This window comes from Podarcis erhardii (assembly GCF_964252035.2).
Source record: "Podarcis erhardii genome assembly, chromosome: 11".
In the NCBI taxonomy this organism is placed as follows: Eukaryota; Metazoa; Chordata; class Lepidosauria; order Squamata; family Lacertidae; genus Podarcis; species Podarcis erhardii.
This window is the reverse complement of record NC_138501.1, coordinates 48,021,761-48,049,334: the sequence shown is the minus strand read 5'-3', so window position 1 is coordinate 48,049,334 and position 27,574 is coordinate 48,021,761. Positions and strand designations below refer to the sequence as shown.

Sequence of the window (27,574 nt, the reverse complement as noted above, 5' to 3'; positions counted from 1 at the left end):
AGCGTCTCTGGATAGGGCTGAGTAAAGGTAAAGGGACCCCTGACCATTAGGTCCAGTTGTGGCCGACTCTGGGGTTGCGGCACTCATCTCGCTTTACTGGCCGAGGGAGCCGGCGTACAGCTTCCAGGTCATGTGGCCAGCATGACTAAGCCACTTCTGGCGAACCAGAGCAGCACACGGAAACACCGTTTACCTTCCCGCCAGAGCGGTACCTATTTATCTACTTGCACTTTGACATTCTTTTGAACTGCTAGGTTGGCAGGAGCAGGGACTGAGCAATGGGAGCTCACCCCGTCACGGGGATTCGAACCACCAATCTTCTGATCGGGAAGTCCTAGGCTCTGTGATTTAACCCACAGCGCCACCTGCGTCCCTAGGGCTGAGTAGAACTGGGCAATATATTGATAAATGGTCTGAAAACAATATGGTGTTCGGATCGCGATACCGGTTTCGGACATTTTGAGCTGCGCCGGTTCAAAGTGCCTGCAGGCAGGCAAAGCCTGAGAAGGTTCCAGGTGAGCACACCGGACTGGTGTCTGTGGGTATTTGGAGTCGTAGAAATGACTGTAAGTGTCCGCTTTTGACAATGCAGAGTTAACTATCTGCCGTGTGCGTCTCTTTAGCTAGGGGGCACCTGTGACATCTGGGCGCTCTCTTTGCCAAGGGGGCAGGAGGGGCGCCAATGCAGCTTCTTGCCCAGGGTGCTCCTGATAAGGAGTAATAAGGAGACTCCCTGTACAAGTAGCCGCTGCATGTATCACCCCACATCAGACAGGCTCTGTCTCTGTTATCCTCTTGGCGTCTACGAAAGCCTTTCCGTTTTCCAACAAGCCACTTGAGTGGAGAGTTTTGTCCCAGGCTGTGGACATTTAAAGCACATCCTCCTCCTCTACCCCACACTCCAAAAGAAAGAGAGAACAGGATACAATCTGTATATGTGTTGAGCTCGAAATTGTTTTTAGGTACGTTTTATTGTTAAATCGCTTCGGGGGTTTTTGGCGGAAGCGATTCACAAATGAAACAAATGAGATCTGGCAGAGTGGGGCTGTCGCCGCCACATTAACACCTGCTGCTGCAATATCTTATTTTCTGGGGTGCCAATTTGTTTGTTCGTCTTCTTGTTTGCCTGTTGGGTGTTTTTTCTGCTCCACCCTTCTTCTGATCCGGAGTACAGGACGCCTCCACAAAATAAATTGTTTTTAAAATAACAAGGACGGCAACGACACCTAACAGCATAGGCACAACAAACAGATCTCTATGGGGAGGCGGTGTTACCCAGGCTAGAATAAATCACAGGCCAGATGCCCGAATGAATGAGAACGTTTTCAATTGGTGTTTTGAGATTACATTTGGGGAGACAGTGCTCCATAGACTAGGCTGCACCACCAAAAACTGCCCTCCTATGTCAGTGTTTCTCAAATTTGGGTCCCCAGCTGTTATTGGACTACAACACACATCATCCCTAGCTACAGGACCAGTGGTCAGAGAAGATGGGAGTTGTAGTCCAATAACAGCTGAAGACCGAAGTTTGAGAAACACTGTCCTGAGTATTATTATTATTATTATTATTATTATTATTATTATTATTATTGGTGAAATATCAGTAGATGGGTATTTTATTAAAAAATAAATGAGTAAAGCCCATACACTGTCAGTATAATGTCAGATACTGTTGGTGAGTTCTCTCATTAATGTCTGGGAGGCAGAAGATCCTCTAAAGCCCTTAAAGGTAAAGGGACCCCTGACCATTAAGCCCAGTCGTGACCGACTCTGGGGTTGCGGCACTCATCTCGCTTTATTGGTCAAGGGAGCCGGCATACAGCTTCCGGGTCATGTGGCCAGCATGACTAAGCCACTTCTGGCAAACCAGAGCAGTGTATGGAAATGCCATTTACCTTCCCGCCAGAGCGGTACCTATTTATCTACTTGCACTTTGACATGCTTTCGAACTACTAGGTTGGCAGGAGCAGGGACCGAGCAACGGGAGCTCACCCTGTCATGGGGATTCGAACCGCCAACCTTCTGATCAGCAAGTCCTAGGCTCTGTAGTTTAACCCACAGCACCACCCGCATCCCTAAAGCCCTTGGGTGTTCCCAAATGCAGGTGCAGGTACAAAAACGACCAAAAGAAAACAGATCACATGCATATCTTCCAGAATTATCATCCATTGGAAATATTCTGGAAATCCATTCAGGCTGATATCGCTGATATATTAGGATACCATATCCCCTTGGAACCTAAAATATTTCTGCTTGGTTATCTAAAAGATGATATAATGGAAAATGATCACGAAATAATGGTTCACCTTATAATTGCAGCTAAGATTATAATAGCTAAAAAGTGATACGGGGGAAGAATATATATTCCTACTATATCTGAATGAATCAAGATTTGGTCCATCGAACTATGATTAAGCTACCTTATTATAAAAGAATACATATTGTCAGAGCTGCCTCTAGGTCCCAGCTCACAGAGGACCAACGCCCGGTTGATGTAATGTACAAGAGTCTTTATTGAAGTTTAGTTTCCATTTCAAACCCCAGAGCGTGCAGCCCTACGTCTTGGCCCTAGATCGGCGAAGTCCCCTCTGAGTCACTACCCCTTCCGCACCAGTTTAAGATCCTAGCCCGGCTCCACCTCCTGCGCTGTTCCTTCCTCCTCTGGGTCCTTCTGCCCCCTGGGGTTTCCTCCCTCCTGGACTCTTCTGACGCTGACCCCCCTGAGTCTTGCCCTTCCTTCCGGCGGGCTTTAGGACCTGGCTCCCTATCCGGGCTACCTGCTGTGCCGCTCGCCTGTACATTTGAACTTGGCGCGCGCGCCCAGCCGGTGACTTTCCTCTTGACCGTTTCCCCGCTCTCCGATGGAGGCGTGGCCAATCCTGACTCATTTCCTCCCTCTGGTGGTGAGAAGACTGGTCCCGATGCCTGGGACTCCTCCCCCCCACTGCGCTCTGGTGGGGACGCTGGTCCTGATTTCCAACTGCTGCTCAGGGAGTCCCCGCTGGCCCCTTCCTTCTGGGGTTTCCCCCTTGGCACCCCCTCGCCCTGGCCATCGGCGCTCCTCTCTGTGAATCTTCCGATTTGCTGGAGAGACTCGTGGAATCTCTCTGACCACTGTCACTGCCTACACCCCCCTCGTATTCCTCCTCCTCACTCTCCATTTGCTCCTTCTCCTGTGTCTCTGCTCCTGAACCCCTGACACATATGAACAGGTTTATGAGGAAACGGGTGTTTTTTATAATGCTCGGAGCAAGAAATTCAATGGTAATGTCCAAACTTGTGCTGCTTTCAACCTGCTGTAATAGTTATTTCTTTATGCTCTTTATCTGCAGTTTATAGAATCATAAAATCATAGGATTGGGAGGGACCCCAGGTTCCAGCTAGTCCAGGCATAGGCAAACTCGGCCCTCCAGATGTTTTGGGACTACAACTCCCATCATCCCTAGCTAACAGGACCAGCGGTCAGGGATAATGGGAGTTGTAGTCCCAAAACATCTGGAGGGACAAGTTTGCCTATGCCTGATCTAGTCTAACCCCCTGCAATGCAGGAATCTCAACATGTGCTTCCCCCATCCTATTTGACCCTGCTTAGCTTTACAACTGTTCTGGGAGTTTTATTGTTGCTCCGGGGGGGGGGGGGGAGTTCATTTGATATTTTTTAAGGTATCTATACTGAGGTTTTGGTAATGTGAAAATTGATTTATGTAATTACAAATGGAAAAAAATGTGCTAACGGATTCAGTATTTTTATTTATTTTTTAAATGAAGAGGACCAAGTCAATAACCCCTCTGCTTGTCTTTGCAGGAGGCAAAGGGCTCCTGGGGGAAACAAGTCTCAGCAACACACGGAGCATCAACAGGGCACGGCCAAACACAACAGGGAACACCAGAAGCCCTCGCAGGGAGGCCAAGTGCCGCACTCGGCAGGCCGGCCCGGCCACCACGGCTACAGCCAAAACCGGCGGTGGCACCACAACCAGAAACACTCGCCCAACGACAAGGAGGCGCACAGAAATGCCAAAGAGACTGAGAACCTGAAAATCGAGGATGCCTCTGTCTGCACGGTGCACATCCCCTTGGAGGTCCACCGCGGCAGCGAAGGCACGGACAGGCAGTCGCCGCAGTACATCCAGGACCCGGAGAGCAGGCGGAAAGACAGCCTCCACGAGCGGATAAGCGAGAGGCCCAAAATCAACTTGCTCCAGTCCTCCAAAGACAGACTACGCAGGAGGCTAAAAGAGAAGGTGACTCCCTTGCCCCTTGAAGCAAGCTGAAACACAGGCTCCCATCCCCAGCCCACACGTTAGGTAGGGGAAAGCCACTGCCTCGGGCGGCGGAAGCCCCGGAAGTGGCGCTCCTGCGGGTGCCCCAGCTGCCCTGCTGCCTCCGCCACTGGCAGAGAAGCAGCACCAGCGCCGGTGCCAATTTTGGGCAGGGTCTCATCCGAAATTGGCTCCCGCTTCTCGGCCTGCAGTGGCGGCAGCAGGGCAGGGAAGCATATTCTGTTTGGGCTCAATCAGCAAAGTGGGGCGAAGCTGCCCCTGCTGTTACCGTATTTTTCGCTCCATAAGACGCACTTTTCCCCTCCTAAAAAGTAAAGGGAAATGTGTGTGCGCCTTATGGAGCGAATGCAGGGGGGAGGCAGGCAGGAAAAGCCCCCAAGAGCCACACACAGGCTTCATGCGGCTCTTGCGGGCTTTTCCTCAGGAGGAAGAAGGGACTGACGCAGCCAGTCAGGTCCCTTCTCGCTCCTCGTAGAAAAGCCCGCAGGAGCCGCGCACTCCTTAAAGGGTGTGCTGCTCCTGTGGGCTTTTGCAGGTGGTGGGGGAATTGCCATAGCCGCGCGCAGCCTCTCCCAGCCGGAGAGGTTGCGCGCGGCTAAAGAGGAAGCCAAGACAGCGAGCAGGATCCAATATTTATTTCTTGATTTCCTCCTCTAAAAACTAGGTGCGCCTTATGGTCCGGAGTGAAAAATATGTAGGTGTGCACTTATTTGCCCAGCAGTTTTCACAGGGGAGGTCTCAGCTGTTTGGAGAAAGGGGCACTGCAAAATCTCTTGCCCCCTGATCTCTGGAGCTCTCAGAGAGGCCTTTGCCAGTTCCTGACCCCTTCTTAGAACTGGCTTAGCATGCACATTTTGCTCTGCATCATGAGGACCAGAAACATTGCAGGTATATCCTGTGCTCTTCCCCCCCCCCAAGGGCAAAGGGGGCCACTTCTTGTGCAGAAGGGTGGAAGCAGCTAGAGCAGCGGTTCTCAACCTGTGGGTCCCCAGATGTTGTTGGACTGCAACTCCCATCATCCCTGAGCTCTGGCCTTGCTAGCTAGGGGTGATGGGAGTTGTAGTCCAACAACATCTGGGGACCCACAGGTCGAGAAAGGCTGAGCTAGAGGGAGCCGTGCTGCTCCTGCCAGTTCAAAGTGAGAGTTGTGTTTGTGGATTCTTAGCTGCACACATGCTATGTGTTCACTGACATTATCATCGCCGCTTGTAGTGCAGTGGGAATGCAGCAACTTCCTGTTTCTCCAAGAAGATTAAAAATAAGCACACACAGCCAGGAGGTTAGCAGACAAACAAATCCTGTCCGAGCCCTTCCCTAGGCGGCTTACCATGGCATAACCCACAGACAATGGACCCCTTTATGTGGGTGGTGGAGCTGCTGTTTTGCCAGCCTAATGTGATGCTGGCATGGGCACGAGCCAGAGATTGGGGTCTTTCTATCCCAAGTGGCAGGGGAAGGAATTCCATGCTGCAATTGCTAAGTAAGAAGGAAGCCATGAGCAGGGGGGAGAAGGAGGAGGGGGAAAGTGTGGATTGGAATTGAGAAACCACAAACCCCAGGGAGCCAACCTTTCCCCCGAGTTTGCAATAAGCATCCCGCAGCACAGACATCTCTGAATATTGTTGCTCCGAGCCACAATCTGGGGTGTCCATTTTAGTAGTTCTCCTTACTAGGAACATCATGTATTGTTTTCATCACGCAGGTATATTTTTTCATCTTCACAAAGGTCTGTGATGGATTGTGTTCAAACCCACATGGGAGTATAGATATATGCACAGATATGTATATATATTTATATAGGACACCGCTGATATGTTGTAGTTGGCTTTTTCCAGGGTATATGCATTTATGTTCAGAGTTGAGTCCTGTGGAACTCAGGGAAGGTTGATCCTATAGAAAAATGTGGTTGTTGCGGAATTTCCTTTTGCTCTCTGTCTTCTCTTTGCATTAGGAAGTCTGTTGCCACTAGGTGTCGCTATATGTCATTGGTTTTCTGCCTTAACAGGTCCAGCGCAGTGTCCTCTAATTCCACGTCTTGCCACTAGGTGTCACTCTATGCTGTTTGTTACTTTTGCCTACGAGGACTAATACCCCCCAAAACAATATACATTCACCCCTATCTATCACCTCTTGTTTAAAAACGTTGCCACAGACAAGTGCCCAGAAACCAGTTATGGAAAGATAGTATTTGTTGCGCTAATTTCCCTCAACCAAAGCACCCATGAGAGATCCAACTTCTGCTTAAAAACCTCCAAGGACAAAGAGCCTATACCACCACCTAAAGGAGTCTCTTGCACTGCCGAACACCTCTTTTCTTAGAAAGCTTTTCTTAGCAGAAATTCAGCATGTATGGCTTTTCAACAGCATCTCACTGAGATCAGGAGACACCTGCATTCCTTCAATTCTTTCTACCAGGTGGTTGTTAAAAGCACAGAGCTTCCATCCTTAAAAAGTGGCCCATTTGGCTGCAGAGTTTTGAACTCGGAGGCCTATCCAGATGTTTGCTTGGAATAGGTTTGTCTTTTGATTGCTGTGGTTTCCTTAAGATTTGTTCCCAGAAGAGGAGCCTATGGGCACTTTATGCAGTTCCATTTCTGAAGATCAGCATATCTGAGCCGAGCCGTTCTAGTTAGTTGCCTGGTGAGCATAGGAACACAGGGTTTATATTGAGTCAGGCCATTGGTCCATCAAACTCTAAATTGTCCGCTCTGACTGGCAGTCTCTCTCCCGGGTTTCAGGCAAGATTGTCTCCTAATCAGCGGTGGAGCAAGCCGATTGGGTGCCTGGGGTGGCGCGTGTGCCCTGTGCCCAGGGGTGGGGCCAGCCAGGGCAAGACGCTCCGCTGGGCCTCCAAGGAGTCTGCCTGCCCCCTCCCACTAAGCCACCCTACTGCTGGGGGGGAGGCAGCGGGTGGACCGTTTGGACAGCACGGAGTCTGCGCGCGCCCAAGCCACCTTGTCTCTCCCAGGAGAGACGCCTGACTCGGGTACGCTGCAGGCCCTGCAGTGAGTGCCGTCCTCCATTTTGTCACCACACCTCAGTGTTGACACCCAGGGTGGACCACCCCCACCGCACCCCCCTTCCTCTGCCCCTGCTCCCAGTCCTACCTGAAGATGACAGAGACTGTTTCGGGAAGCTTTTAATGTTTAATAGGTTATTGTATTTTAGTGCAGTGTTTCCCAACCTTGTGCCTCCAGCTGTTTTTGGACTACAATTCCCATCATCCCTTGCCACTGGTCTTGCTAGTCAGGGATGATGGGAGTTGTAGTTCAAAAACAGCTGGAGGCACAAGGTTGGGAAACACTGTTTTAGTGTTCTGTTGGAAGCCGCCCAGAGTGGCTGGGGAAATCCAGCCAGATGGGCGGGGTATAAATAATAAATTATTATTATTATTATTATTATTATTATTATTATTATTATTATTATTAAAACCCGGAACCTTCTGCATCTAGCCCCTGAGCTATATGCCCCTGCCCCAACTGAGTTGAGACAGTTACATGGGATTCAGTGTGCAGTGTAGACTCGCCCTTGGATGTTGGGTCCAAGCACCGGTTAAAACTTTAGCTGCTCCTCACTGCAAGTTCAGATTTTTCGCAGCATGCTTAATGTATACTTTAATTGCATAGGCCTCCTTCCATGCTTCCAAAGTTGTCGTTTGCTTGGTGCAACTGTGCTGATCTGTCTTTTTCCTTTTTCTTTTTCTTTCCTTCCTTTTTCTTCTCTCCCCCCCCCCCCCCGCCCCCGCTCCACGTTTCCCTTGCATAACAGATGCCTTGTCTTTCCCTTTTCACGGATCAGGACGAAGTGGCCGTGGAGTCCACCAACCCTCAAAAGAACAAAATGGACAAACTAATTGAAATTCTCAACAGCATGCGGAACAACAGCAGCGGGGTGGACTCCAAGCTCACCAACTTCATGGAGGAGGCCCAGAACTCCACCAACTCCGAGGAGATGCTCGGGGAGATAGTTAGGACCATTTACCAGAAGGCCGTGACGGACCGCAGCTTTGCCTCCATGGCTGCCAAGCTCTGTGACAAGATGGCACTCTTCATGGTGGAAGGCACCAAGTTCCGAAGCCTCCTTCTCAACATGCTACAGGTAACCAGACAAATCGCAGCCGCTGCTTTTGCTGCCGCTGCTGCTGCTGGCATGGCCGTCACTTACAGAGAGAGAAGTCCGTAAGTTCTGACCGTGCTTGAGCTGCCTCCTTCGTTCCATTCTCACCCAATTAATTTTAGAAAAATGAAAGCATAAAGGGGGGGAGAGAGGGGGGGAGAACCCAGGGCAGCATTTCTGTGTTTGTTTACACGAGCGTTTCATGGTTACGAGGGACTGATATAATTTTATAGGTGCTGCCCGCCTCCTGTTCTATTTTGAATGCCCGCTTTGGCAATTGTGTGGTCTCTCCAAAGCACATGTTCATCTCACTGTAAGACCAGGTGGATCTGTACTACCGATTCTGTGGTTTTGGACTTTGTTTTAGTTTTGAACTGACGGGCGGCCTCCATAGATTTGGGGGAGGCAGGGCAGGATAGGTAGCCTTGGATACCTGCCCTGAGGATGAAGGGCGGCTTCTGAAGGTGGTTTGCATAGAATTTTGAAATCGTGTGTGAATCTGGTGGCCTGAAGAGGCTAAAAGAGGCAGGTGGAGGGAGGGAGGGGGTCAAACCTCTCACAGGACCATGAAGGCTTTTCCCACAAGACGTTGCAAGGCAGATCTTCATTGCATGTATGGAAGCGCCATAGAGTAAGCCCTGCACCAGAATCGGGCCTCCCCAGTGGAACTCAGTTGGTGTGTCTGTGCCATCATAGAGGAACAGACTTGGACCCAGGAGGACATCTGCCTGCAGAGGTCATGTCCCCCAGCCCTCTCTCCAGGCTGGAACAAGACAACAAAAGGTTTTGTCCAAGTCTGGAACAGATCAGGGTTAACCTCAGTAAGCTGCATCATATGTTGTTTATGTCTTAAGACCCGTAAGACCTTTGCTTCCTGTCCCAGAAAAGTGAGGGTGTTCTGTGGCTACACAGTAAGGTGTGTCCACACTACAAATTTAAACCAGTTTAAAATACCTTTAAACTGCCCTGGTTCCCAGCCACAGACCTCTGCGGGGTTGTCGCTATGTGTCATAACTGGGTTTGTCTTAATGCCAGATTCTCAACACTCTCCTGCAACTACATTTCCCACAATTCTTTGGAGGAAGCCATGAATGGTCAGCCTAGTTTCTTCAAACCCTTCTGAATATACAGTGAAGATATGTTCTGTCCATGCTGGGGATCAAGCAACAATGAGTTCACCTTAAAATTATTGGTGTCAGTTCTTCTTAGCCAAGTAACATTGTCTTCCATAAACATGGTTTTAAATGAGTCTGTAAGTGACTGTGGAGGCCAATTCTGGATCCACACATCCTTCCACAGTGGGGACATTGGTTTCCGGGCGGGGGTTGATCACAGTGTGGATTTGCCAAGCGTGCCTTCCTCTTAGCGTGTTTCTCCCCCGCGTTCTGAGTTCGAGTGTCTTCAAAGCCCAGGACACCTTTGGTAAAGGCTGTTCTCTAATTGGAGTGCTTGCAGACAAGTGTTTCCCAGTTTTCAGCATTTATACTACATTTTTTTAGATTTGCCTTGAGAGAGTCTTTAACCCTCTTTTGTTGACCACCAGCATTACGCTTTCCATTTTTAAGTTCAGAATAGAGTAGTTGCTTTGGAATATGATAATCAGGTATCTGCACAACATGATCAGTCCAACAAAGTTGATGTTGAAGAATCCATGCTTCAACACTGGTGATCTTTGCTTCTTCCAGTACACTGGAATTAGTTTGCCTGTCTGTCTTCCCAAGTGATGTGTAAAAATTTTCGGAGACACCATCGGTGGAATATTTCGAGGAGTTGGAGATGGCGTTTATAAGTGGTCCATGTTTCACAAGCATACAGTAAGATTGGTAGTACAATAGCTTTCTAAACAAGCATTTTGGTTTCCCTGTGAATGTCCCGATCCTCAAACACTCTGCATTTCAATCAGAAGTAAGCCATACAGGGCTGGATCCCTATAGAAAACAGGATGCCGGGCTCAGTGCTGACTGACAGCTGTCATTTTGCAACTGCGAGAGCCATGTAGTGCAGCAGGTGAACAGAGGTGACCCCGATTCAAGTTCCTGCTCTGGAGAGATGGCGACCGACTAGTCAATGCTTCTGTCGGCCAAACCTACCGGGCAGGGTTATCACAAAGCCGAATGTGCCTCAAGACAAGGCAACTAAAAAATTTCCAGGAATCTGGGTTTTGGGGGTGGAACCTCAATCACCAGTGTTTCCAGGTTGAATATAAAACTGTCATCAATGCGAGTTGTTGCCAACTTCCTGATAAAACACGAAACAGGCTTTGGCTAGGAGGAGCTAGCAGTTAAGTTCACACCTCCTTCTTACCAGGGATTAAGGCAGAATTGAATTCACGATAAAGCCTCTGGAGGCCCTGTGCATTATCCCTGAAGGGTGAAGGACCTTTTTTAGCCTGATGTTGCCAGGCTGTGCAAGGGTGTGATAAATAGGGGATAAGCATCTTTCCTCATTACCGCTAAAGCCTCTGAATTCCCAGTCCAGCCACTGAGCAGGAACGGTCGACCTGAACCCCTCGCATATGGGCCTAACAGATGCTCGTGTTTTTAAAGAAGGCCCTGTGGACTCAGAAGCAAATGGCTGCAAAGGCTTAGGCAAGCTGGCAAGAACCAGTCTCGCAGCAAGCTTCAGCAGAGGGCCTATCACACTCAAGCACTGGCAGGGCTGGGGGCCACACGACCTGTCTGCCTGGCCTTCTAAATCCTACGCAGGCTGCACCCTTCTACCACAGACTGGTTGGATGCAGAGGAATGGTGGGAGGAACCAGCTGGGGAGCCCCCAAGGGAAGAAGGCTCAGAGCCCAGGAATTGGTGGTGGGGTGTTAATGAGTGGTCAGTGGAAGAAGACTGGGAGGAGGCGGTGGCAGAAGCTGAAGAGGTAACGGGGTTTAGTGAGCTGGGAGAGTTGGTGGCAGAGAGAAGACCTGAAGTGGAAGCAAGGGAGGAGAGAGGCCAAGATGAGCCAGGGTGGGGAAGAAGCCAGGGTGTCTCCCCCTCCTGCTGCAACAAGCTCCCCTCTCCTCTTGTCTCCCAGAACCAGGAGAGGCATAAGAGGGCGGAGGAGAAGTTAGCTTTGTGGAGGTGCAGTCTCAGATTGCTTGGGAAAGACCCTGGAGAGTGGGAAGGCAGGGACCTTTAGTCTCCCCACAACTGCTTCCTTGGGCAAAGGCCTGGCAGAGATGAGATGCTGTGCTCATTAGATCCTGCTTTTGCTCATAAGGAGTTAACTCCAACTTGCCCAGTGTGATTTATGGTTGGCTGGCTCCTATCACCGTCACTGGCCCTGCTATGCTCTTGTAACTCCTTTTATGTTTACTCCTCCTTAAACTGTGAAAATGCCTCTTCCTTGCCTGGTTGGAGAATGGAGAGTGGCGTCTGTCCGTCACCTATGATATGTGGCCCTCAGAAAGGTTGGCCATGACGGAATCGGCCCTTGGGTTGAAAAAGGGTGTGTGTCTCCCCTCACTCACGTGATAGTGGACCATCATACATGGTGTGCCATGCTCAGAATTGGGCCCAGAATTCTGAGATCTGGTGCACTCAGGCCAGGGTGGGTGTCATATGTTCAAACCCATTATATCTGAGCAACCTGGCCACTGAATTCTGCACCGGCTGAAGTTTTCAACAGGCTTCAGAGGTGGCTCCACGTGTTGCAGTAATCTAACCTAGAGGTTGCCAGAGCTTAGGTGACAGAAGCTAGGCTATGTGCGGACAGGGGTGCAGCTGGGGCACCAGCCGAAGCTGATGGAAGGCGTTCTGCGCCACTGAGGCCACCTCCAGCTGCAGCAATGGATGTGGAAATACCTCATCGAGGTAACTCCATCGAGAAGAGGCAGTCCATTCCATTTTCTAAGAACGTGAGGGAGGGAGACCTGTGATTGTGGAGTTTGGAAAGATACTCCCCTGGGGAGTCTTCTGGCGACCATTGTTATAAATACCAGCAGTTGCATTGGCCGGAGTGTGTGTTTGTGGGTGGGGAGGAACGGACGTTAATTGGCTTGCCTGCAAGCTCTGGGTATGTAACCTAAGTTAAAGTATTCCTCTGTTGAAATCTGCGTGCTCTTTATAACCCAGAGGTGTCTGCTTCTAAAGTATGCATAGCAAAGTGTATTAATAGAGAGGGCATCACTGGGATTGTAATAGAACCCTTCTCTCCTTAGCAACCGTTCCTAACAACACATCAAACAGAAGGATGTGATACCTTTCGGGAGAGGAGGTGGGGTCAGGGGAGAAGCACTAAAACTGCCAGATCCGTATGCAGTTATTGACACGACCGGGATGTTGCAAGACAAGAGGGCGTGAAAAAGGAGATTGAGACACATCTCAAGATAAGGCCTGAAGCTGGAGAGGGGAAGCCTCCCTTAGCCCAAGGGACACATTCTCTTCTGAGCAACTTCCTGGGGGCCACCATTGCCAGGGTGGGAGGGGCCAGGAGCAAACGAGGGCGGAGCAACATAAATAAATTTTAGTTTTGTGCTGTTGTCGACATCCGTCCTTCTTGAGAGACAATGGTGTGTGCTGTGTTAGCCGCACCAAAATGACCTCTGTGGGGTGCAAGCCTGGACGGTGTGTTTGGGGGTTCTGGGCTACCCAGATGGCACAACCCCACTCTCACTGATGTGATCTAGAGGAAAGCAGAGCAAGATGCTTGGCACCAGCTTGGCGGCAGGAGCTGCCAGAAGGAGGCCCCATCCAACCGTCTGCAAATTTGTGTAGGGTGTGCTCATTAGCCTTTTCTTGTCCCTCAAGGCAGCGGCGGTTTAGGGCCAGAGTTTTCCTTCTCCTAGATGGGCTATCTTACCAGATTGATGAGCCCCATCTACCCCTCATTTCCCCCTACAGCACTTGCAGAAACCACCTTCTTGACCAGGGGTTGGCAAACTAAGACCCACGGACTGGATCAGGCTCAGTTGCCTTCAGGATCTGTCCATGGATCGGCGTGGGGATTCTGTTCATTCGAGCTGCGCCATTTCCCCCCCTGTGCCATTCCATTTCCCCCCTCCCTCCCACACACCGCAGCGCCTCCTCCCTCCCTCCTCCTGGCTTCTCCCCGCCCTGCCTAGAGGAGGAAGGGGGCTGGGCTAAGCTGGCTGAGCCAGTGGCGGCGCAACGTGGGGGTTGGGGGGCAGTACGCCCCGGGTTATATGCCTGCGGGGGTGACAAGAAGGCAGCCCGCGGGGGCTTGCGGCAGCGCGAGCGGCCATTGCACTGCCGCAGCTGCCTTTGGAGGATCCTCCGTTCGCAGCTGCAGCCGCGAGCAGAGGATTCTGGCGCTGGCGGCAAACCGCTATACAGCGCATGTGCGGCATGACTATGTGCATGCGTGCGACGCCGTACATGCGCTGTACTTAGTGGTTTGCCACCGGCGCCACTGCAGCGCCATACAGACAGTGCCAGGAGTCTCTGCTCACAGCTGTAGGGGTGCCAGAGGGATCCCTAGCACTGTCCGTACTGTGTTGGAGATGCGCCGGCGGCAAACCGCTATACAGCGCATGTGCGGCGTCACTATGTACAGTGCATGCATCATACGAAGCAATGCCGCACATGCGCCTTATGTCGTGACATCTGCCCCGGGTGTCACGATGCCTTCCTTCGCCCCTGGGCTGAGCGCCATTTTAAGCAGCCCCCCTCCGGAGCCAGCCCTTTTGCGCCGCTCACCTTCCCTCCGCTGCCACCCCCTGGTGCTCCTGTGGGCCAGACATTGCAGTGGACAAGCTTGCTCTGCCTACCCATGAGAAGAAGAAGCAGTGGTGGCGGTGGCAGCCCCTGGGAAGGTAAGTGCAACGGTGGGGGGTGGGGAGGAGGACTACTTGCCCCCCTCGCCTCTTCTTCCAGCTCCCCATCACCACCACCGCTTCTCTGGCCTGCCACAAGGTCTGAGAGGCAGTGAACCAGCCCACGGCTGGACCAGCCCATGTTCTTGACCATTGGATTCACCATTGCTCTTATCTGCTTGATCCATTGTAGCCTTGTAGGGGAAGTCCCTTACTCAACAAGGGTTTGAGCGACCCATTGGCTACCCTCACCGGGTCTAGCCGGCCAGTCGAAGGCATTCCCAGGGTGTGGCCACTGTCACATGCTGACAGCTTCTAGGAGCCACAGCTGAGAGCTGAGTTCCTGTGGGCATCTCACAGATCCGTCTCCATCCATCCAGAGTTCAAAGACATTCAGGGCATAAAGCAGGACCGCTGAGGGGCGTGGCTTTGAAAAAGTGGGTGTGGTCTGGAGGGAGGCCTGGGAAGTTGCATCTGAACGATAGTAGGCCCCCTCAAAATCATGTGTACGCTTGACTTGGGTTCCGTACTGGAAGAAAGGTGGGGTTTAAGCGTAATAACTTTAATATTGCCAGTCAGCATCTGAGATGCAACCCCTCTTCACTTAGTACTGAACAGCTCACGGAATCCAGTTTTCTAACCTCTGTTCCATTCTCCAGATTTTCATATCCTCGGAGGGACGAACTAAATGTAAAATGAGGAAAGACAAGGTCGTCATCACCAAATATGACAGCTGAGGGTTGACTTATTTCCCTCCACAGTAGCGCGTGATATAATTTACGCCATACCATATCGGTCTGTTTCTGGACCATGTCAAGTTCACATGTGTTCATTCATTAAGTCCGTTCCTTCCCGTTTCTACTTCAAACTGTGATTGATTGATTGATTGATTGATTGATTGATTGATTTAAAATCCACACAGAAATTCATAAACTACTTTTATCATAAAATGCATTAAAATTTTACCTCAATGTACGTGTTTCTAAATCTCATCTTAAAGTAGACAGACGTGATTTTGATGCTTGGTGTTTTTAAAGCCTGAGGCAATTAAAAACTGAATTATTTCCTTCTCCTTTGATTGATTTGATTGATTTAAAATCCACACAGAAATTCATAAAATACTTTTATCATAAAATGCATTAAAATGCACATTTTATCTCAATGTACATGTTTCTAAATCACATCTTAAAGTAGACGTGATTTTGATGCTTGATGTTTTTAAAGCCTGAGGCAATTAAAAACTGAATCATTTCCTTCTCCTGTGAATCGACATAGGGGCACCAGAGGTGTTCCTGAACATGTCTTTCCAAAATGAGAATTGGGAGGTTGTAGAACATTTGTGCCTCCTGCCTCAAGCATTTAAAAAAGCCTCTCTTTGGATCGGGCCTTGAACCAAAACGTTTGCCAGGAACATGGATCCTGTGGATATGAATACAGTATTTACAAAGGCAAAGCTATAAAATAGAAATGGAATAGCTTCATTAAAGGACCCAGACAAGCAAACACATTTAACTTTGTAGTGTAGGGTTTACAACTTCCTTCTCCCTCAGTGTTGAGGTCTTTATGGTTTATGATTTGTGCTCCGCAAGAGGGGGGGGGTGGAATCGCGGAAGTCTCCATCATTTATCAAGGTCTGATGAGTTATTTTGGTGAGTGAACAGTTATCTGCCGTAACAGATTGAGAATCACTCCCCTGAGGATTGTGTGCAGATGATTGGCTTGTAGCAGCGTTATTAATAATAATAAAACCCCGACAATCGCAGAATGCTTTTCATCTGTGCATCTCACGGGAGTTTACGAAGGAAGGTGCGCCCTCAAATGCACCAGACAGAATCCAGTAAAGGAAGTCAAAATGGCTTCCGTGCAGCTGTCCTTGATGCTATTCTGCAAGCTGCGAACCCGTAGCAAGGGAGCCAGGATACTTTTCTACCTGAATGGAAGGCTTTGTTCTTCAAAGGCAGGATGTCCAACCGAGGGGGCGGGTTCAAAGTGTGTTGTTTTCCACCTGGTTTTGCTAGATTTTCCCATCGGGAAATTCTCACAGAGAGGAACCTCAAGATTTTCAGAGTTTTGATCAAAGCTTCTTTTACAGGCGGTAGGTAGTTGTCTTGGTCCGCTTGAGAAGATCACAGGTGATTGGCACATTTGTCTCAACCAACTAAAATGCCGCCACATGAACAAGCTTTTCAGTTCTCCAGAACTCTCCTTCAGATGAAGCATACAGAATTATATTTTCTTGTAATGCAATGAAACGGTTACCTTAAAAGAAACTCAACGGGCCAAAGATGGGTTTGAATCTAACTCGGGCTTCCTCAACCTCGGCCCTCCAGATGTTTTGGGCCTACAACTCCCATGATCCCTAGCTAGCAGGGCCAGTGGTCAGGGATGATGGGAATTGTAGTCTGGAAGGCTGAGGTTGAGGAAGCCTGAACTAACTGAAAGCCTATATTTCTTGTTAGATGGAGTAACAATGAAATCATTGATTATTATCACCTCATTACGTCCATGAGATTTTAGCAGCTTTGCTGTGATGTTCCTACAGGTCAGGTGTCCTAAACTGAAGAGGATAGTTCTTGATAGCATCATCAGCCCAAACTATCATTTAGTTGTTAATTTATATTGTAAACCACCCTGTGACCATTGGACAGTATAGAAATTCAATAAATATAATAATAAACAGATCTCGCCTCAGCCACAAATCTATTATTCTTCCTGCCTCAGCTTCTTCCTCCCCATTTGTAAAATGGGGGCACTACCAGTCCACTTTGCAGAGATGTTGTTGAGATTACCAGTTCACATAGGTTGTGTAAAGGCACATTGTTCACATTTCTCATCTTGGCTTGCTGGTCTAGTTTATCTGGGTGTAGTTCTCTATGGTCGGGCTGATGGGAATTGCATTCCAATATATCCCGAGGGCACCAGGTTGGGGAACACTTCTGTCAGCACATGAGAATGGCACGGCAAGCCCCAGGGTTAATCCAAAGACCCTTGACTGGTATTAAGACAACCACGTGCGCTTTGCACAAATGTGTACGGCCTAGCCAGGCATCCCATAGCCTTATAGTGCTTTAGCTTCAGTGTGCAGCCACATCATTACCTGAGTGGCAGGCAGCAAATTCCTGTAGGGAGCGCAGCCTTGTAATCAGAGCTGGCCCCAGTCACACTGGAATTCCAGGCATGTGAGGAGCAGGTTACCGAACAATCCAGAATGTTCTCTTCGGCCATATCTTCCTCGATGCTAAAACCCACCAGCGCTTGGTGAAAAGTATCGCATGTCGCAAACCGTTGCTCAATGGCCCGTGCTCTTTTTCTTTTTTTTAGAGTTTCAGTTTTCCTGCAAGGTACCAAGAGTACGATTTAAAGAGTTCTCTCCTTTTGTGAACTCGAAAGCTTCGTTCGTTGTTAAATATCATCGGCCGTTAACGCCGTGCCCACATTTGTACCATGCATTTAAAATGTGGTGGTACCATGGTAAACAAGGAGCCGGTACATAGCTTGGGGGTACTTTTGGGTCCTTTGCTGTTGCTTGAGGCTCAGGTGAGCCAGTGTGGTGTAGTGGTTAAGAGCGGTGGACTCGTAATCTGGTGAACCGGGTTCGCGTCTCCGCTCCTCCACATGCAGCTGCTGGGTCACCTTGGGCCAGTCACACTTCTCTGAAGTCTCTCAGCCTCACTCACCTCACAGTTTGTTGTGGGGGAGGAAGGGAAAGGAGATTGTTAGCCACTTTGAGACTCCTTCGGGTAGTGATAAAACTGAATATCAAATCCAAACTCTTCTCTTCTTCAGGTGGCCTCGGTGGCCCAGAATGCCTTCCATCAGCTTGGGCTATTGGCCCAGCTGCGTCCCAATCTGGATAGGGAGAGCCTAGTTTCTGTCATCTATGCTCTGGTAACCTCTAGGTTAGATTACTTCAACGTGTTATGCATAGGGCCGCCCCTGAAAATGGTTCAGAAACTCAGCAGCCAGGCTGCTCACCAGGGCAAGACGGTTTGAGCATATGACACAGATCTAGAGCCAACTGCACTGGCTACCAGTTAGTTTATGGGCCCAATTTGAAGGGCTGGTTTTGACCTATAGAGCCTTAAATGGCTCAGGACCACGTCTCCCATGTGAACCAACCCGGAACCTGCAGTCATCATCTGAGGCCCTTCTTTGTGCATTACTGTATTTTAATATTTTGTTGGAAGCCGCCCAGAGTGGCTGGGGAAACCCAGCTAGATGGGCGGGTTATAAATAAATTATTATTATTATTATTATTATTATTATTATTATTATTATTATTATTATTATTATTGTGTGCCTCCTCTGCAAGAGGCCCGGAAGGTGGCAACATGAGAACGGTCTTTGATGCAGTGGCTCCCCATATGTGGAATGCTCTCCCCAAAGAGATTTGGCTGGTGCCTTCAATATATACTGTTAGGTGCTGGGTAACAACGTTTATAAACAGGCTGATTAACCCCTTTTAAATGTGTTTGGAGTTTGGAAGGGGAATTATGGGTTTGTGTCTTTTGTCCCTGTTTTTTTGTGTTTTTATAGCGTACTTTATGTTGTGAAACACTCTGAGTTCGGCGGATAAAGGGTGATATACTATTAATAATCATGATAATAATAATAATCAGCCAGTAATAATAATCAGAGCCAGTGCACTCCTCATATCTGTCATATCTCGCAGACGACCACTGAAGATTGATATTATCCCAGTCTCTGCCATCAACCCCACTGAATCACCTTGGCCACTTGCCTCTTAGCCTCAGGAAAGAAAGAATACATTTACTTATTTCTTATAGTCTGCATCCTCTTCATCCTCCAGGAAGCTCCAGGCGCTGTGTGTGGGCCTTTCTCCCTTTATTCTCACAACAACCCTGTGGAGTAGCTTGTGCCCAGTGATCTGAACCCAAGACTCCCTGGTTAGAATCAGATTAGTCTTTCCCAGGCCATCTTTCTACACTCCTCCAGCAAATGGGCCCAGTGGATCATTGGGGCTTGCACAGAAGAACTTCCCAATGGACTGTGCCCTAAAATTTTTGGGAGGCCACAAAGAAGCCGTAGAAGTAGGAAAGACCCCCAAGGGGCATCTATTCCATCCTGGTGGCCTGGACAGACGATTGGGGCCAGGTTCAGCTTCCTGCTTAGCCTTGAATTCTGTAGATGGCGTTAGGAAAGTTTTTCATTTCCCAGCCGTGGAACAGAAACGCTTCCTCTTTGCCCTCCCTCACAGGGGTGTTGTGCGACTGAGCAAAATCAGAATCATCAGGTGCCCAGCACACTAAAGTGTTATAGATATAGTTGACGGTTCAAAAGGGCGGGGGGGACTGAGATGAAATCCTGCAGCTTACTGCGTTCCTGGGCTCAGCCTGATACCAGGGATTTGTTCCTTTACCCTTGAACGTCTCCGGGTAATTCTGTAGCGACGTGTTTATCTCGTACACTCCTTGGTAGCCAGGGTGTGCAAGCGTCTGCAATCACCCAAATTCCACCTTGAGACATGAGATATGGGGGCAGAGGAGAGGGGAGGGTTGCCAAGAGAGGAGAAGAGAAGGGGGTTCTGGACGGCTGCCCAAAGAGGCAGGTGAAAATGAAAGCTTGGAATCAATTAGGGCTATAGGCACCTCTGGCTGTGCCACGACTTCGCTCGGAGCTGGGAATGTTCCGCCACGGCCCACTGAGTCTGGCCAAGCCGCCCGCCTTTGCATATTTTTCTTCCCTAATCTCCTGATAGGTTTTCCTCGCTGCGTTTTGTTAATGTTACGGGAGCCGCTCTCCGCCGGGTCCCATGCAGATAAAGGGAGCTATCGGAGAAGCCCGTATTAAGTGTCCGGCCACATGGCTCCACAAAGTTTTCCCGGTGTGTAAGCGGAGCAGCGGCACCTCTCGGGCTGGGCCTGTCTGAGCGGCTAATGTGAATATCCTTTCCGTCACCCCAAGCCAGCGTGGGAGGAGGGGGGAGCCTGGGTGGCTGGGCGGATTCCTGCCTAGTCAGGCAGGCAGACGAGAGAATCCCAGCCATGCTAACTAGCAATGTGCTGAATCTCAGCCTAAGGCAAGAACGCCCGGCAGCCGCTCTCAGGAACAGGCTGCTTATACCTGCTGGCTTGGGCAGAGAGGGGAGTTTAAAGGGAGGGCGAATCCTGGCAATGTCCAGCCACGGAAAGTTTCCTTGCCGTGTTATGTAATGCTCTCCCTTGGGTGCCTCTGGGGATAAGGCAGCAAAGAGGGAGTCCAGAGCAAGGCCCATTGTGCTCAGAACAGGGAAAGGGCACCAGATTCCAGCAAGGGGAGGCATGGCCAGATTAGCATGGCTGAGATGTTGTCCTGCTGTGTGGTAGGATAACCAGGTGAGGGTAGCTGATGAGTCTTAAACCCTCAGTGAGTTAAGGACTTCCTCTGCATGTGAAGACAGGCTATGGCAGATCGAGTGGACGAGACCAAAAGTGGGTCCAACAGTCAAGAAGGCAGCTTCTTTCATGTGCTGTAGAAGTAATAACAATAATAATAATTTATTATTTATACCCCACCCATCTGGTTGGGCTTCCCCAGCCGCTATGGGCAGCTTTCAGCAAAATATTAAACTACAGTAATGCATCAAACGGGACGTGGGTGACACTGTGGGTTAAACCATAGAGCCTAGGACTTGCCGATCAGAAGGTCGGCGGTTCAAATCCCCGCAACGGAGTGAGCTCCCGTTGCTCGGTCCCTGCTCCTGCCAACCTAGCAGTTTGAAAGCACGTCAAAGTACAAGTAGATAAATAGGTACCGGGAAGGTAAACGGCGTTTCCGTGCGCTGCTCTGGTTCACCAGAAGCGGCTTAGTCATGCTGGCCACATGACCCGGAAGCTGTACGCCGGCTCCCTCAGCCAGTAAAGCAAGATGAGCCCCGCAACCGCAGAGTCGGCCACGACTGGACCTAATGGTCAGGGGTCCCTTTACCTTTACCTTTTAATGCATCAAACATTAAAAGCTTCCCTAAACAGGAAGTGTGGGGCAGATGGGGTTCATCCACCTGCGAAGGTAGCCCATCTAGGAGAAGGAAAGCTCTGATCCTGAACCTCCACTAACTTGTGGGACAGCTTCGGGAGACGAAAAGGCAAAGGAGTAAACCCTACACAAATCTGAAGCGGAGTCCCTGAGACGGTTGGATGGTGTCTTGTATGCCTGTTAAGTCCTCCTCCTGGCAACTCCTGCAGCCAAGCTGGTGCCAAATGTGTTGCTCTGCTTTCCTTTGGACCGTATCAGTGAGGCTGACATGGGGGTCTTGTTATCTGGGTAGCCCAGGACCTCCAGAAACGCTGCCCAGGCTTGCGCTTCCAGGAGGCCACTTGGGTTTGACTTCACTCCCAGAGGTGCACTCCATTGTCTCTTGGGACAGACGGAGGCCAACAACATGGTAGGAGGAAAGCGAGATATAAGCTGCCATTTGCCAGTTCAGCCATTTAGAAGAGGGCCAGAAGAGCCCTGCAGGATCAGGCCAAAGTCCAACATCCTGTTCGCCCAGCAGCCAACCTATGGGAAGCCTGGAAGAAAGATCTCATTGTGGCTAACCTTTGTGAAGCTTGCATGCAACCTCTGGTAGGTTGCAGGGCTATTGCCCCGTCGTTCCAGCCTATCGCCGGGGGGTGCCAAGGATACTTGCCTTCCCCCGGACGCTGGCAACTCACGGCACAACACTGCATGCAGTCTCTCTGAAGCTTCACATCGTGTCGTTTGGGTCCCCAGTTCTGGCCATCATGCCCACCATCGCAGGCTGACCCCTGGCAAACGCACCACAGGACTGCAAGCCTTCTGCACAAGGAAGGATGTATGTGTTGCATAGCGATCCCAGTATGTTGCTGGTGCCTATTCGATGTGAAATAAGTTGTAAGAGGTGCACAAAATTCAGGCTATTTCCCCCACCCCACCCCCAATCGAAACCCAACCCTGGGTCACTGTCCAGTTGGCTTTTCCTGTGCCCGGGGCAGATTGCATTGTCATTCAAAGGGTAGCACCCTGCCCCAAGTCAGGAAAAGAGCCCTGAATCTTGCCAGCTGAAGGACTCAGCCAGTCTAATGCATTAAGTCTGCAATGCCATCTGCTCCCGAACAGGCCGTCTTAAATCCAGGTCAGTCTGCTAGAATCTCTTGAACTTGAACCTTTTAGTTTTATTGCCGGTGTTAACCGGCTGCAGCGTTGGGAAATCCCAGATCCTGGCACCAGACAACTAATGCCGGAAAGAGCCAGCTATCCTTAGATGGTCCCTTCACATTGCATAAATAAGATGCAAAATGATTTCCTCTCTGGTTTTTCCTGTTCAGAAACGTCTTATCTTAAGAGAACAAGGGGTCTTTCTTGTGAGTGTACTACTGGCAGTGCACGGGTGGTGGGGGTGAAGTTTGCACCCAGCTGCTGTGTGGTGACCGGGGCAAAAAGGGGTCTCCTGCTTCTCCCAGAGGGCATCTCTTGGGTGGCTGCAGAGTTGAATTGATGGGAGGTTGGGTGAGCATGTGTTGGCTCTTGGTGCAGCCCTCTTGGCTGCACAGTCAGTGGCCTGGGGCAATCTTCTACGGGTGGCACAACCCTATTGCAAACCCTTGAGACAACGTGAGCCCGCTTTCCCTAGTTAAAGGTAAAAGTAAAGGGACCCCTGACCATTAGGTCCAGTCGTGGCCGACTCTGGGGTTGCGGCGCTCATCTCGCTTTATTGGCTGAGGGAGCTGGCGTACAGCGTCCGGGTCATGTGGCCAGCATGACTAAGCCAAAGAATTGTTGCTTTTGAATTCTGGTGCTGGAGGAGATTCTTGAGAGTCCCATGGACTGCAAGAAGATCAAACCTATCCATTCTGAAGGAAATCAGCCCTGAGTGCTCACTGGAAGGACAGATCCTGAAGCTGAGGCTCCAATACTTTGGCCACCTCTGAGGCTCCAATACTTTGCCTGCCGTGCTCTGGTCCATGGGGTCACAAAGAGTCGGACACGACTAAACGACTAAACAACAACACATTAGAAATGATAGCTTTATGGCAAGCCTACCCCTGTCCTGTGGATCTGAAAACCACCCTAGAATGGGTTGTTATCCTTTGCAGAGACAACAGGGTTTGTTTTGTGCCTGAAAGTCTCAGAAGAGGGAAGACCTTTGACAGCCCACAGAGTTTGTTGGCCTGTTTTGCTCCGCTTCCTTTGAGCCGGTTCCATCAACAAAGGCAAGGCTGAAGTTTCCCAGACCAATTTGCATCCAATCTATTTTCAGCGGCTTGCGGTATAAAGGAGAAGGCGGCGTCTCGAGCCACTTCTCCAGCTGCAAACCCCTCGTGTGGAGGACAAGCATAGATTCTCAGATAAGCGCGTCGGTTGCCACCTCTGGTCAAGAGGGGCTCCTGTCATCGCTTGCAGCTTTCCCAGGGGAAAGAGGAGCACTGCCCTTTTGAAAGCCATTAATAGGGCAGTGAGAATGTGTCTCTGTGGTGCTTAAAAGGACCCACGGATCCTCCAGGAATGGAAACACAGGTTGCTGGGCTCAGGTGTGTTTTTAATATGTGACATCTTAGTGTATTTTTGGTCTTTGTGGAAGCCTCCCAGAGTGGCTGGGGAAACCCAGCCAGATGGGCGGGGTACAAATAATAAATTATTATTATTGTGTGCCACAATTTGGGGGTGCCTTAAGCTGTGTCATCAGCAGTAGAGCACATAAGATCCCATGATTTTAACACACACATGCACAAAATGTGTGGACCGATCTGCACACTGGGAAGGAGGGAGGATGGCCAAGGCTGGCCAAGGGTCTCAGCTGATTCCATCAATTGATGCTGTGCATAATAATAATAATAATAATAATAATAATAATAAAATTTATTATTTATATAATAATAATAATGCAAATGGTATTAACTATGGACTAAGGCAGAGGTTTTTAAATTGTGGTTGCATGTGGCGCCCAGAAATAACAACAACAACAACAATAATTTATTATTTATACCCCGCCCATTTGGCTGGGTTTCCCCAGCCACTCTGGGCGGCTTCCAACTAAATATTAAAATACAGTAATACATCAAACATTAAAAGCTTCCCTAAATAGGGCTGCCTTCAGATGTCTTCTAAAAGTCTGGTAGTTGTTTTTCTCTTTGACACCTGGTGGGAGGGTGTTCCACAGGGCGGGTGCCACTACCGAGAAGGCCCTCTGCCTGGTTCCCTGTAACTTGGCTTCTCACAGCGAGAGAAGCGCCAAAAGGCCCTCGGAGCTGGACCTCAGTGTCCGGGTAGAATGATGGTGGTGGAGACCCTCCTTCAGGTATACTGGACCGAGGCCGTTTAGGGCTTTAAAGGTCAGCACCAACACTTTGAATTGTGCTCAGAAACGTACTGGGAACCAATGTAGATCTTTCAAGACCGATGTTATGTGGTCTCGGCAGCCGCTCCCAGTCACCAGTCTAGCTGCCACATTCTGGATTAGTTGTAGTTTCCGGGTCACCTTCAACAGTAGCCCCACATAAACATCAGGAAAAACATTCTGACAGTAAGAGCTGTACGACAGTGGAACAGACTCCCTTGGGAGTTTGTGGGGTCTCCTGTATTGGAGGTCTTTCAGCAGAGGTTAGATGGCTGTGTGTTGTGGATGCTTTAGTTGAGATTCCTGCATTTCAGGGGGTTGAATCCTTGGGGTCCTTTTCCAACTCTCATAAACAAGTCCCACTGAGTTCAGTGAGACTTGCTCCAGGGCAGGTATGTATTGGGACTGCACTCTTAAGGGTTATAAACTCCCCCACCTCCCTAATGTAATGTAATAAAAAAAGACCCAGGTGGCGTTGTGTTCTAAAACCATGGAGCCTCTTGGGCTTGTTGATCAGAAGGTCAGCAGTTCAAATTCCCGCAATGGGGTGAGCTCCCGGTTCCTGCTCCTGCCCCCCTAGCAGTTTGGAAGCATGTCAAAGTGCAAGCAGATAAATAGGTACCACTGCAGCGGGAAGGTAAATGGCATTTCTGTGTGCTCTGGTTTCCGTCACGGTGATCTGTTGTGCCAGAAGCGGTTTAGCCATGCTTGCCCCCGTGTCCAGGAAAGCTGTCTGTGGACAAATGCCGGCTCCCTCAGCCTGAAAGCAAGATGAGCACCACAACCCCATGGTCGCCTTTGACTGCACTTAACAGTCCAGGGGTCCTTTACCTTTTTACCTTTCAGTAAACTAGCATAGGGTTGTATCCAATGGGAGTCCTACTCGGAGTAGACCTATTGATTTTAATGGGCGTGTCTGACTTGGCTCCGTTAATTTCAGTGGGTCTGCTCTTGAGTTGGACTTGTGTTGGATTCAACCCGGCATTATTTTATTACACCAAACCAGCAAAACTGGCGAGGCAGAGGGGAATGACTTTCCCTGGAGCTCTGAAGCCCGGTGGCCTTTTCTCCATTCAAACCCAATGCCACAAGTCACTTTGCTGTTTGTTGTCATCGTTTGGCATTGAGAAGGTCTGGGTGCATCCATCTGCAGTGGGGTGTTTTTAAAGATATTGGTTGCTTGCATAACTTTCTCCTTTTGCTCATCTACCTGCCAGCATTCCTTCTGCTTCAACCTTTAAAGCTGAGATTTGCCGGTCAAGTGCACACTCTGATAACGTGGCATGTTTGAAGCTTCGTAGGGGCCTGAGCCACCTGTAGGTGGCGCCTACGTTGTTTAGGTCCTGGCCAGACACAAATACACGGCACTTAATACACACAAAATGCACTCATTCCCTCTGCTACAGGCTTGAAGCAAGCATTTCAACGTCTGCTGTGTTTTGCAAGTGTCTTTCTCAATGAATTTTGTTTCATAAAGTGGAAATTAAAATGCACCGATCATAGATAAACATTTTGGGGGAAGTGGATTCATTGTGGACACACTGTGTGTGTGTGTGTGTGTGTGTGTGTGTGTGTGTGTGTGTGTTCTGGCCTAGCTAAGAAGCATGACTGCTGTTAATGAACATCCAGCATTTTTCTCTATTAACCTTGCTTTAAAAGGGGGGCAGGAGGGGGGGGAGAGAAGCATGTATAATATCGGTGGAGGCAATAATTTGATCCAGCTTGACGTTTTGGCATGTAGACCAAGGTCTGAACCGCACGAGCGGTTTCTTTTTTAACCCAAAGTAATGAAGATGGCTTGCATAATTCAAAGCATTCTGCAGAATCGCCGGCTAATTAAGTTCCCCCCTGGAATCGCTTTGCAAACACAGGGCCCGCAAACATGCTGTGCCTGTTGCCACCCTGGCGAGCGAAAGCCGGACTGTGTCCCACGGAGCCGCCACGGAGATAATAAAACTGTTCTTGATATTACCCAGTGGGACTAACCAACAGGTGACCTCCTACAGGGGAGGTAGCAAGTGGCAAGGTGAAGATGCAGCTGGGCGCCCCCCCCCCCTTACCAGCGGTGCAGGGACCCTACCAACTCCTTGGAACACCCCACTGTCTTGAATTTTTGCGTTTCCATGTGGCAGGAACTGTTTAGGGGAGCCTGGAAGGGGCAGCCTCCGCTACCCACCTGCCCAGGGTTCGAAGAAGATACATATACTAGCCCACAGCAAAGCGTGATGTTACTGTGCCGGGCACACAGCTGTATGTCAAGCATCTGTCAGGTATTCTTTAGCCACGATTCCTGCGCTTCAGGAGATGGACTAGATGACAACTGGTGTGCCTTCCAACTCTGAAATTATATAATTACAAAAGAAATCGGGGGGGGGGGGAATCAAGGGTCTGGAAACCAAGCCTTATGAGGAACAGTTGAGGGAATTGGGTATGTTTAGCCTGCTAAAGTGGAGACAGAGGAGATAGGATAGCTATCTCAAAATAGGCTAAGCCCCTTCTCCCTGGTGGGCTACTTTTCTAATGTACAGGGGATTTGTTGCATGGAAGCACAGTCTGCCACGAAAGTGTGTGTATGTGCTGCAAGCCCAGGCACAGGACTTACTACCTGCGCGGACATTAGTCTTTAGTCGCAGGTGTCACCTCTCATATTTCTTAGCATTCCTCAGAGGTACCTGCATAGGTCGCCAGATCATTGATTCTACACAAACAGTGACGGTAGCTGCAACCAATTAAACGGGCCTCGGTACTAGGTATAAATGCAAAGCACACAAATTATCTTGCTCCGGTACAAAGGGTGTGTCTCCTGTATCAATAAAACTGCAGTAGTTTTTGAAAAGGAGAATCGTGACAGGTAGCTCTGAGCTTTGCTTTCTTGCTTTTGAGAATGGAGTGCACCTAGGAGCATTGCTAACTCTCACCCAGAACCGTCTCACTAAAATATCTTATCCCAAGCCTCTTCCAAAATGGTGCCTCAGAGAGGCCAGTTCTAGCTTGGTAAGCTTCTGCTTTAAAAGATTTCAGGGAGAAAGTTAAACCTCTTGAGTACAGTATATGCATCTTGACTTGGGTGTGCACGCACTCAGGTATACACTTAAGTACAGCCTGAGTACT

The 27,574-nt window shown here is 49.6% G+C and overlaps 1 protein-coding gene and 1 long non-coding RNA gene across 2 annotated transcripts in view; both read left to right on the top strand.

Annotated features, from left to right (window-relative positions):
- LOC309352899 overlaps positions 1–27,574 on the top strand; it is a 181,066-nt gene that overhangs the window by 118,914 nt on the left and 34,578 nt on the right. The gene's annotated exons all lie outside the window — the stretch shown is intronic.
- Positions 1–27,574, top strand: part of CTIF (cap binding complex dependent translation initiation factor) — a gene marked incomplete at its 5' end in the record, with an annotated part of 61,095 nt that overhangs the window by 3,093 nt on the left and 30,428 nt on the right. Inside the window, 2 exons of the mRNA XM_081880666.1 lie at positions 3,806–4,244; positions 8,082–8,381. Of these exons, the coding sequence (XP_081736792.1) occupies positions 3,806–4,244; positions 8,082–8,381 (739 nt within the window). The remainder of the gene's footprint in view (positions 1–3,805; positions 4,245–8,081; positions 8,382–27,574) is intronic.